The 12548-nt window shown below is 43.7% G+C and overlaps 1 protein-coding gene across 1 annotated transcript in view; it reads left to right on the top strand.

Moving 5' to 3' along the window:
- Positions 1-1945: 1945 nt before the first annotated feature.
- The window catches only part of LOC112244689 (ATP-binding cassette sub-family G member 4), a 29843-nt gene continuing 19240 nt past the window's right edge, over positions 1946-12548 (top strand). The window contains 5 exon segments of the mRNA XM_024412427.2: positions 1946-2095; positions 2259-2331; positions 2495-2534; positions 7247-7370; positions 7518-7800. Of these exon segments, the coding sequence (XP_024268195.2) occupies positions 7359-7370; positions 7518-7800 (295 nt within the window). The 5' untranslated portion in view covers positions 1946-2095; positions 2259-2331; positions 2495-2534; positions 7247-7358.

The raw sequence follows: 12548 nt of genomic DNA, 5'->3' as shown, positions 1-12548 counted from the left end.
CATCCTGTTTCCATTGACCATCCTTGAAATGTTTCTACAATTTGATTGGTGTCCACCTGCGGTAAATTCAATTGATTGGACATGATTTGAAAAGGCACACACCTGTCTTTATGAGGTCCCACAGCTGACAGTGCATGTCAGAGAAAAAACATGTCACGAGGTTGAAAGAATTGTCTGTAGAGCTCCGATACAGGATTGTGTTGAGGCACCAATCTGGGGAAGGGTACCAAAACATTTATGCAGCATTGAAGGTCCCCAAGAACACATTGGCTTCCATCATTGTTAAATGGAAGAAGTTTGGCACACAGCCAAGACCACGCAGGCGTGGTGTCGGGACAAGTCTCTGAATGTCCTTGAGTGGCCCAGCCAGAGCCCGGACTTGAACCCGATCAAACATCTCTGGAGAGACCTGAAAATAGTTGTGCAGCGACGCCTCCCCATCCAACCTGACTGAGCTTGAGGAGATCTGCAGAGAAGAATGGGAGAAACTCCCCAAATGCAGGTGTGCCAAGCTTGTAGCATCATACTGAAGAAGACCCGAGGCTGTAATCGCTGCCAAAGGTGCATCAACAAAGTACTGAGTAAAGGTTCTTAATACTTATGTAAATATATTTCAGTAATTTTATTATTATTATTTTGTTTTTTAATGTTAAACCAATTTTTGCTTTGTCATCATGGGGTACTGTGGATTGATGAGTAAAAAAAGGATTTAATCCATTTTAGAATAAGGCTGTAATGTTACAAAATGTAGAAAAAGTCAAGGGGTCTGAATACTTTCCGAATACACTGTACGTACTGTATCTTATCTCAATATGAACCTACAGTACATTATGTACACACTTATGAAGCTATAGTAGATCTGATCATGCTTTATTGTTAGATAGTGTGTTGGTGTATACACTTGAGAAGTCATCTGAACTCTAGTAACCTCAGGCCTCACCCAAAGTAACCTAGACTCTGCAGCATCAGCATCAATGGAACAGGTGCCGGCTTAAAGGGGCATTGGATGTGGACATAAACCAACAAGTCCTCAGAATAAAGCATGTACATTCTGAGGGAACCCGGAGTGTGGTTTCCTTTATCTGCAATTGATTGAATTATAGTGTACATCTTCCCCACACCCCACACGCCAGGAGTCAATGCAGACAAATTCCTGCCCTGTAGCTGTGGAGGGACACGAAATGACAACGAAACAATGCAACAGTGGACGTTTGTGCATTTTCAGGTGTTCAAGCCTCAACTTGCCATGCAGCATTCAGAGGGCTGAGACTGTCTCTTAGAAATGCAGCCCCCAGTCAACCAGCTGTGGCACGTTGCCATTATCATCACATCCCTGCATTTATCCGTGGAATTCGATGTTGTCTCCAACAACCTAAAGGAACAACAATATTATGAACACCCTAAACACCCTAACCCTAAAACACATACACACACACACACACTTGTCAGCCCTCATAGTTTGCAATAGTTTTGAGATGTAGGCTAACAGACAGTGGGCCTACATTTCAGAGAAAGCGGGCAAGCTGGGGGACAAGACTGGTCTGATACAACTGATTTAGGCTAAAAATAGATATAAATAGGCCCTGCATAGCTACATTAAATATACATTTCTAAGATATTAGAAACTATTACTATAAGACTATTCTGTAGATTATCCATTGATGTAGTATACAGTTTACATCACTTTCCCTGTCATCCTGAATTAAGATGAAGGGATCTGTATTTCCAAGAACAATGTAGCAGGCAGCATGGCCTTGATAGTCCTAGCATCCATATCTCTGTCTATGAGTTTGAGAGTGGTTACATTTCTCCAGTCCCATCCCTCAACTTTTTAGCTAAACAGTGGCGGGGGTTGCTTTGATATTGTTACAACTACTGATTGACGCTTTAACATCTCGCCTCAAAACGGACCACTGGTCCACACCCAGAACGCCCGCTAGGAACGCCTTAGCGACACAGGCAGAGAGCGCTGAATGCTAGAAGCTGGCAATACCGCCGACCGTGTAGCCTAGCAGCCTATGTTGCGGTACGCAGTGTGAAGATAGGCTGAATACCGCCAGAAAAAGCAAACTTATTGGGAAGCCGCGAATGTAAGGTCTGTCATTGTATCAGTTGGCATTTTTTTTATTTAGTTGAACGTTGCATTTTGTCACAGAACCCCAGGTTGGGCTATCCATTCATTCTCTTTCCGAAATGGGTCTCTGAATGACGGATAGTCGTCACATCTCGGGAAATGAGAGCGGATCTTTCTATTTCAGGACAGATCTGCCAGTTCTAGTGCACCTAAGGATTTAGAAGAAGAGAGCGAACTGCCACCTTCACATCCTAATCGTAAGGACGCATCAACACGGACCAGACGTTATTGTGATCCGCATGTGCTACTTGACATCGAACGTCACCTGTCATTTCTGTTATTTTGTATGATTCAATCTTTTTTTAAATTTTATACAAGAGCTGTTAAATTAATCCTGTCTTGTCTTAATTCACATGATAGAGGAACAGAATACATTCCTCTTATCCTGAGTTAACTTCAGGTGAGTTATTTTATAACGATTTTTTAAAATTATTATTATGAAGTATTATGACATTTGTCATTGTATCAAAGTTAATCAGATGCATTTATTACATATACACTAACAGAAAACGGTCATTGAAATGGTAATTTTAGGTATTATCAACAGTAAATAAATAAATAAAACTCTGAAACGTTATGGTGCTTTGTGGGAAAAGTTATGGTATATTATGGTGCATTGTGAGAAAATGGCTCTTTTTAAAATGGTACTGTAATTCCACTCCACAGAATACAGTACTGTACCATATCTTTGGAGCACCAAAAACCTTTTGACCTCTAGTGGTTGCATGGTATTGTTGTTTCTGGCTCATTAATTCATTTTGAGGTGTGCCTTGTATAAGGCTATATTTGTTGCATCCATGAGGGGAGGAATGCTGTACCAATTTAACACCCTATCTGATTATAGTGCCCGATCAATTTAAAATGTAAAGATTTAGAGAGTTTATTAATCACAATCACAAGGTTGCAGATGTAAATGCAGGGTACAGAGAAAATCTTAAACTCTGATCTGCAACAGTGCAGATCAAAGGGAAGTAAATGAACAATAAAAAATAAAAATAATAATATATACATATTTACAACTGTAACATGGTAAATTATCATTGGGGTGAGGGCAGGGTAAATGTCTGTTGGGGGGGGATCTCCATAGGGGGAGCAACAGGGGAGGAGCCCAGGGGTGCAGTAGGGGGACAGGCAGAGCAGGTATCTGATTAGTGGTGGCTATTAGGCAGCCTGATGGTCTGGGTGTAGAAGCTATTGGCCATTCTTTCAGGTTTTTTTCCATGATGATCCTATACTGCCTGCGTCTGAGTGATGGAAGCAGAGAGAACAGTCCGTGGCTCGGATGGCTGGGGTCCCTGATGATCTTTCTGGCCTTCCTGCGACACCTGGTGTTGTAGGTGTCCTGGAGGGCAGGCAGTGTGCACCCAATGGTGCATTCGACTGAGCGTACCACCCTCTGTAGCGCCTTGTGGTCGGCAGTGATACCAAGTTGCCGTACCAAGCTGTGATGCAGCCCAACAGTATGCTCTCTATGGTGCCCCTGTAGAACACTGCGAGGTCCCTCAGGGACAGGTCACATTTTTCAGCTTCCTGAGGTTGAAAAGTCACTGTTGTGCCTTTTTCACCACCGTGTCTGTGTAGTTTGACCATTTCAGCTCCTCCGGAGATGTGTACACCAAGGAACTTAAAGTTTTTGACCGTCTCCACGGCGGCCCCGTTGATGAGGATGGCCAGCCTGGTTCCTCCTGAAGTCCACAATCAGTTCCTTTGTTTTGTTGATGTTGAGGGAGAGGTTGTTTACCTTGCTCCACTCCGTCAGAGTGCCTACCTCCTCCCTGTAGGCCGTCGCGTCGTTGTTGGTAATCAGGCCTACTACTGTCGTGTCATCAGCGAACTTTATGATGGAGTTAGATGCAGTCGTGGGTATACAGAGAGTACAGAAGGGGACTGAGGATGCACCCTTGCGGGGTCCCCGTGTTGAGGATCAGTGTGCAAGAGATAGTTGCCTACTTTCCCCACCTGGGGGCGGTCCATCACAAAGTCTAGGACCCAGTTGCATAGGGAGCAGCTCAGTCCCAGGGCCCTGAGCTTTTGTGGTGAGCTTAGAGGGCACTATGGTATTTAAGGCCGAGCTGTAGTCGACGAACAGCATCCTCACATGTGCATTGGTTTTGTCCAGGTGGGTGAGGGCAGTGTGCAGTGCAATGGCGATTACGCAGTTCGTGGATCTGTCGGGATGGTAGGCGATTTGGAGACGGTCGAGTGTGTCGCGGAGGGAGGAGGTTATGTGGTCTTTGATTAGCCTCTCGAAGCACTTCCGGATGACGGATGTGAATGCTGCTGGTCGGTAGTCATTCAGTTCAGTTACTGTCCCTTTCTTGGGCACGGGATGATAGTTAGAAAATTCCTACAAACAGAGCTATATCTATCTATAGGGGACAGGTTGGAGTGGCAGCTAGTCTTAAACCTTAAATGGTTGAGCATTTTGGTCCTTTTGGCCTGTTTTGCCCTGTTGTCGCTGCCAGTTTGGAAGCCTTTGTTAAGACGTCTAGAAGTCATTAATATGCTGTAATTTACAAAAAAAACAATTACCTTTATTTAACCAGGCAAGTCAGTTAAGAACACATTCTTATTTTCAATGACGGCCTGGGAACAGTGGGTTAACTGCCTGTTCAGGGGCAGAACGACAGATTTGTATCTTGTCAGCTTGGGGGTTTGAACTCACAACCTTCCGGTTACTAGTCCAATGCTCTAACGCCCCAGCGTAGCCTAATGTAAACACTTTACCTAGCAGCCAACCTGCTTGCATCAATCCCTTGTAATTACAGTAAAATACTGTGAAATACAAACCTCTCCCCTCACTGAATTTAGTTAATTTATCCATTCATTCATCCATTAATTTATTCCAATTACAGTAGCATTTACTTTTTACAGTAAAATACAGTACATTCTACGGTATTGTACTATGTGTCATGACTCAGTACTTGCTTTGATACTGTTTTTATATCACAGTAGGTGTACTGTAATATTAAATACAGGTTTTTACTTGCCCCGAGCTGCCTGTAAAATACTGTCAGATTCATGGTAACCCCTTTACGATGTAGATATAGCTATTTTGACTGGTTCATTCACATAGATAGGGTCTAATTGTGAGAAATGGAGCCAATCAGGGACCTGTTCATAAGATATCATAACATCAGTGGGATGCATTGATTAGCCTGGTGTGTCATTATTTGTTTTACTTCCATGGATTTGGACATGATGACATTGGTTAACCGACTCCTTTCAACACCACTGTTTTAACGTGGCAAATCAGCGTGATCTATATGTGGGGGGGGTGGGGACTGTGCTGTACAGACAGTTAGAATGTGAGCCTTTCTCCAAAGACTCTTCTACGAATGTAGGTCTTACTAGAAGACTACACAGTAAGTCATAAGAGACCAAGCCCACTTCCCTGTTGATCTCATTATTCTTCAGGCAGAGGTTCTACATTACTTATCAAAAAGCTTACCTTCCTCAGCTCTTAGTTGAAATATGGTCATCTTTTGCTCTCCTTCCTGTGATAACATAGTGATCAAACAAATTCATAAATGTAGTCAGATTGATGTGATGTGAAAGGATATGTGATAGGATATGGTTCATATGACAACAGTAGAGGTTAGACCCGTAGATCCATTTCTCCACCCCATTGTGTTCGCCAGCTCTGTCTTTAGGGTATGTTGTAACAGCAGTAACTTAATTGAACCCTTCTTGATTTCCTGAACTAACCAACGTTTACACACAGTCTGGCACTATTAGAAAAAAAGGCTCCAACAGTTCCTCTCTACACAGGGACAAGGGTTCTACATGAAACCTTTGTCACCCGAGAAGGTTCTAGGGGTTCTACCTGGGACCATTACATGGTCTTCTACAGAGACAAGCTGAAGAACCATTTAGAACCTTTTAAAAAAAAAGTGTAGATGGAAATGCACATCGGACCTAAAAAAACGGTCCTGATTTAAATACTTTAAATACTTGTGAAATGATCACAATTATCCTGGCATTCAAATATAACAGGTATGTTAATATCTTCCTGAACAAAAATGTATGAACGTTAATAGATATAGGTGTTATGTAATCCATATGACGGTATAATAAGGTCCTAACTAGATATGTACTGTAGGCCTGCTATGGGATGTTTTGGGTTGAATGATCTAAGGCCTGGTAAGTGAGGTCAGTTCAGAAGAGGACAGGCATGGATTAGCCTAGAGTATCATAGTTTCTAGTTTGGCTGTCATGACTCGTGACATATTAGGCCCACGTAACATGGCTGTATCTTTTGTCAAATCTGCGTGCCTTGAGGACAATAGGGTTTCCTCTCTCCCCTCCGTCAGTAGAATGTGTGCGCCGAGATTTGTAATAAGGGCAAGTCGAGGATCACACCATTCCCATACATTATTGGAATGCCCGTGCTTGGCAGTGTACCTGTAACGGCTACAACTTTCCCAAGACTCAGCTCCAGGCCTTAGCTCCCAGAATCAGCTCCCAGCCCTCCCAGATCAAGGGTAAAAGAAAGTAAATGCTAATCCTCGACGGATTAGGAACCCATGAGTGATTAGATGTGACTTCTGTCTTCAGAAAAATAGGACAAATTACTATACCACCTTCGTCTGGGAACTTTACAGTGGACTCTTCTCGGAACAAAATCCAGATTACATATCTCTATTTCCATCATCTTTATAATAACCGATTCATCACGGCAAATATTGCATTTCTCAGGCGCTCATCATCTCCCGAGACGGGAGTCCTAGGAATACAGTTACCCCTACATGTAATTCCCGAAGTTCCCAGGGAACGTTATACAAATCTACAATTCTTATCAAAGTGAAACTACAGCTAGTTCTTATCACAAGCACATATCCCCCTGACAGCTTGAGCAGAACCGAATCCATGGTGTTTGACTCTGAGGATTGGGTAGACAGACAGACAGACAAACATGTTTGTTCATTGCCTCTGCAGTTAGCCAGTGGTATTTCCTCTCCTCAAAACAACCTCCTGGGACTTGCTGCTACTCAGTGATGTCTATGCATCAGCACAGCCCCTTTAGACTGCAACCAGATACAGTATGTGCTTCTTGCCAGAGCACCAACATCTAGACCAGCTCCACCTTACAGACCTGTACTTTATGGATAGGAAGGATGGAAGAATACATTTTGTCGGATGATGTTCTTACCAGCTGCACAATTGCCGGCGTGTGTGTGAGTGGCACATTTGGATCACCATATCCTATCGGAATTGCACCGCCATGTGGTTAAAGGTAATCTTTATTATTCCATATGGAGATTTGGTTTGCAGGCAGGATGAATACACAACACACAATACAAAACAGAGGCAATGTAAATCAAAATAAATATAAAGATATATGGGAAAAAATTGCAAATATTTTTCTTCCGCCCTCCTGTAGGGCCTCAAACACACCCCTACACCCCCGTTGCAGAACGGTGGTATGGCTGATAGTGGAACGGCTGTCAAGCCTCCTGAACCTGAATCAGTCAGCATCCCGATGGAGGAAACCATCTGTAATGGGGGAACGCAGGAGCCTTCTCTGTTGACAAATCTGAAGAAGGTGGAGAACCACATCACAGAGGCCCAGCGTTTCTCCCATCTCCCCAAGCGTTCGGCGGTGGACCTGGAATTCACAGAGCTCTCCTACACCATCCGGGAAGGGCCGTGCTGGAGAAAGAGAGGTACAGTAACATACACCACATTGTCTGTCGGCGATCCTCAAACGAACAGGTGTATGGGGCAGGAGATCTTCCTGGCCACGTGCCGTGACCAGGAAAAACTCTGGACTTTGGTTATGGCCTGGAACTAGGGCCCTGAGTCTTTTCCTAGTCAGTTCTTGTTGTCAGTAAAAGCTCCTTGTCCCAGTTGAGGCTTCCTGAATCGTTTAGGACCAATTTGTAGTAGGCTGCTGGATTGACTATTTGTTTCTTGGTGATAGCTGTCAGAATAGGTGCAAATTAGAGATACCTCAGTGTCTAGATTTGCATTGCATGATTAAATAGATGTATGTTGACAAAAGCAATGACTGTGAGCAGATGAGCTCTCCACTTACCAGTGTGCTGTACTAGTGGGAGTGGTCCTTCTGAGGACACTAATGAGAGGATAACTCATGCGCTAGGACTGTGACCTTAAAAGGGCAACTCAACCACTTTTCAACCTCATTTTCAATATCTCCACAATACCACCTACATAGGTGAAAACTGCACATTTCTATGTTTTGTAGAAAAGTAGAAAAGAAGAAACGTTCTACCCAAAAACAGTGATTTTCAAACACTTTGAGATATGTGGTGACATGGGGAGAAACCAATTACACTCCCTCTGGCTAGAAACGTGTTGCATCTTTTCCCCCCTTCTTTTAATCCTACCCTGTGATGTCACAGAGAATCATTTCTTTTTAGGAACTTTCTTCTTATCTTTAAAATACATGTAGACACTGGTGTGGTGCTGGAGATGATGAATAGGAAGTTGAAAAGTGGCAGAAATGTCCTGTTCTGCCTGTGCTCTTCTGTCGAAGCAATTGCAGTAAATAATTCACCACCATTACACTAAGCTGTGGGCCCTCAGAATGCTCTGCAGGAAATGGGCTGTGTTTGAGCGGTTTATGCTTTATGGTCAAGAAAATGATATTCCATCACAAGTGTCATGGCAAAATGAACCATTGACTATTGACTATTGACTCAGGATTTCGGATTTAGAAAAGTCACGTGACATTTTCTCTATAAATCTCTCACATGGCAAGAAATCCACATCCAGAGCGGGTAACATCTTAATTTTCTCAGGTGTGCAAGATAAGCTAAAAATGAACTGTCTGTACACTCTCTCTTTACCTCTTCCTGTTTACTCTTTTTATTCTCTATCTTTCTTGCACGCTCTCTCTCCCTCTCTTTCTCTCTCCCCCTCTCTTTCTCTCTCTCCCCGCCACTGGGCACACACTGGTTGAATCAACGTTATTTCCACGTTTTTTCAATGAAGTTACGTTGAACCAACATGGAATAGACATTCAATTGAAGTCTGTGCCCAGTGGGCTCTCTCTCTCTTTTTCATTATCTCTCTCTCTCTCTCTCTCTCTCTCCCTCTACCTTCTCACTGTTCCTCACATTCACAAACCATGCAGTATAGTGGTAGAGAAACTATCCCCTTCAGCCAGCACAGCCAGCCCCCATGCTAATACACACAGCTGTCTCATTCAGCCTTTGATGTCTCTGAAATCCAGGAACACCGATCACAGCTCCTATATGTTTAATTTTGGGGGACCTCATCATTACTGGGGGAAGGGACTTGTGGCTTTACACACCCGTATACACAGGGTTGCGTCCCAAATGGCACCCTAATCCCTATATAGTGCACTACTTTTGACCAGAGGGCACTACTTTTGACCAGGGCTCTGGTCAAAAGTAGTGCACTATATAGGGAATAGGGTGCCATTTGGGAATCAGACATAGTGATTAAAAGTGCCATGGTGCCACACACTGAGTGTGTAAGTATCCCCTGGCCTAGCCTAGGAGTTTGACAGGTTTGCAAACAGTTGTCAGTTGCTTTGAATGGCTATGTCCCCCCTAATCCAAATCTCACTCTGGGGCTGCATGTACATTGCTGGCAGACAGGGATAGATCAATATAGTAACTGTTTTATGTCCCCCATCATCAATGAAAAAGCAACAAATCAGTTGATTCTTGCCCAACAAGTCACATGAATTTGGCTGTGTGGCAGCCACGGAATTTAAGTACAGCTAATCGTTTGATAATAGATACCTGGGTCAGAGAATTACACTAATTGACTGAGTGTAGATGTTGTACTGTGTTTATGTACTGCATGCATGGTGAAGGTTTAGTGGACATTATGTTCAAGGTCAACACAGATGACTGACACAGAGGTATGCCAGCTAGCACACAGACATACTAGTAATCTGTTATGAAACCCATGGATTGACCATCATCACCCAGTCACAATTAGGCCCAGGAGTTTTTCCAGGAGTTTTTCCTAACCAGATGACCTGGCCCTAGTTGCACAACAATGAACGGCAGACCGGAAGATCTGAATTTTCAAAGCCATGATCAAATCTCATGCTAGCTCCCCGGGACTAGTAGACCTGTAGCTCAGGGCTGGCAAAGCCCTGATCTTTGACAAAAAAAGAAATACTCTTCCACTCCCCTTACTAACTGGGCACCTTCCCAAAAGCCATGAGCAAACCTTGAATAAAACACTTTCCATTGTCAGTGTTTTGTCATTTGCCCTCGGTCCAGCAGCATCACTGCCTCGATAAATGCAGTGCCGGACCAGTCTGTGTCATATAGGCTGGTTCTCTCATTCTACACAGGCTGTCTGATATCACATAATGGAATGTCAGCTGCATTGAAGGTTGTTTGAAATGTCATTGCCTTATTTAGCATTGCAGTCTGAATCAGACTTTGGAGAGAGCACTCGAGAGTAAGTGGCAGATTCCAATTCAATCAAATCCACGGAGCACATAATGCATATTTCAGTCTGGTTCACATGCACACAGACACATGCACACACATGCACACACACCCACCCACGCATGCACGCGTGCACACACACACACACACACACACACACACGCACGCACGCACACCATCCATCCATCCATCCATCCATCCACTGCACTCTCAGTGAGACACTGATTGATGTGGTGCAGCTAGCTGTTGATAAGCCCTTTTCTAAACAAAGACATGTGAATAAGTAGCATACTGAAACCTAGCTGAAATCCTGCCTCAAAGGTGTTCCTTAAAATAGACAGCTAAGCTGCGGTGCTGTGTGAGGATATAACGTGGAGGGTGAATAGAACAGTGTGCTTCCTGGAATTTAAAGAGGTCTTAAGCTATGGGGAGCTAACTGAGACAGGAAAAGTACCTGTTTTCCTGCATAATAGCAACATTATATTTTGGCATGCGACAATGTCTTACACTGCTAGTGTTCCAGTTTCTTTTAAACTGTTCTCCAAAGCAAAGACTAAGATGTAAACACCTCCAGCCTCTTTTTCTGTGTGTGTGTGTGTGTGTGTGTGTGTGTGTGTGTGTGTGTGTGTGTGTGTGTGTGTGTGTGTGTGTGTGGACTTGTTGTCCTTTCTTGTCAGGACCAGAATGTCCTGACATGATAGGAAAACAAGAACATTTATGAAATATCTGGACGTTTTGCATGTCCTGAAAAGTGAAAATGCTACTTTAGGTTTAAGGGTTAGGTTTGGGGTTAGGGTTAGGGTTAGGGGTTAGTTTTAGGGTTATGTTTAGGGATTTGGAAAAATAGTATTTTGAATGGGAATACATTTTTACTCACCAAAAAGTCTTGACAAGTAACGTAAACATAGCTGTGTGTGTGCATGCATGTGCATGTGTTTAATACATTTTGACCCTGCCCTAGTATTGTGATCACTTCACATGACATCACATGCTGTCATCACCTCACATGACAGAGATCAAGGACAAGGTGGAACTAGCTAATTGAAAATACACTATAAATATACATACACTATATATACAAAAGTATGTGGACACCCCTTCAAATTAGTGGTTTCAGCTATTTCAGCCACACCCGTTGCTGACAGGTGTATAAAATCGAGCACACAGCCATGCAATCGCCATAGACAAACATTGGCAGTAGAATGGCCTTACCGAAGAGCTCAGTGACTTTCAATGTGGCACTGTCATAGGATGCCACCTTTCCAACAAGTCAGTTTGGCAAATTTTTGCCCTGCTAGAGCTGTCCTGGTCAACTGTAAGTGCTGTTATTGTGAAGTGGAAACGTCTAGGAGCAACAACAGCTGGGCCGCAAAGTGGTAGGCCACACAAGCTTACAGAACGGAACCGAAGAGTGCTGAAGCAAGTACATTGTAGCGCGTAAAAATCGGCTGTCTTAGGTTGCAACACTCACTACCGAGTTCCAAAGTGCCTCTGGAAGCAATGTCAGCACAAAAACTGTTCATCGGGAGCTTTATGAAATGGGTTTCCACGGCCGAGCAGCAGCACACAAGCCTAAGATCTCCATGTGCAATGCCAAGCGTCGGCTGGAGTGGTGTAAAGCTCGCCGCCATTGGACTCTGGAGCAGTGGAAACCAGTTCTTTGGAGTGATGAATAACGCTTCATTACCTGGCAGTCCTACGGACAAATCTGGGTTTGGCGTGTGCCAGGTAAACGCTACCTGTTTTTCATAGTTCGGGCTAGGCCCCTTAGTTCCAGTAAAGGGAAATCTTAACGCTACAGCATACAATGACATTCTAGATGATTCTGTGCTTCCAACTTTGTGTGAACCTTTTGGGGAAGACACTTTCCTGTTTCAGCATGACAATGCCCCCGTGCACAAAGCGAAGTCCATACAGAAATGGTTTTTCAAGATCGGTGTGGAAGAACTTGACTGAACTGCACAGAGCCCTGACCTCAACTCCATCGAACACCTTTGGGATGAATTGGAATG

This window comes from Oncorhynchus tshawytscha, linkage group LG13, assembly GCF_018296145.1.
Source record: "Oncorhynchus tshawytscha isolate Ot180627B linkage group LG13, Otsh_v2.0, whole genome shotgun sequence".
NCBI classification, from domain to species: domain Eukaryota; kingdom Metazoa; phylum Chordata; class Actinopteri; order Salmoniformes; family Salmonidae; genus Oncorhynchus; species Oncorhynchus tshawytscha.
Note: the sequence above shows the minus strand (reverse complement) of the source record. Positions and strands in the feature narration are given on the sequence as shown.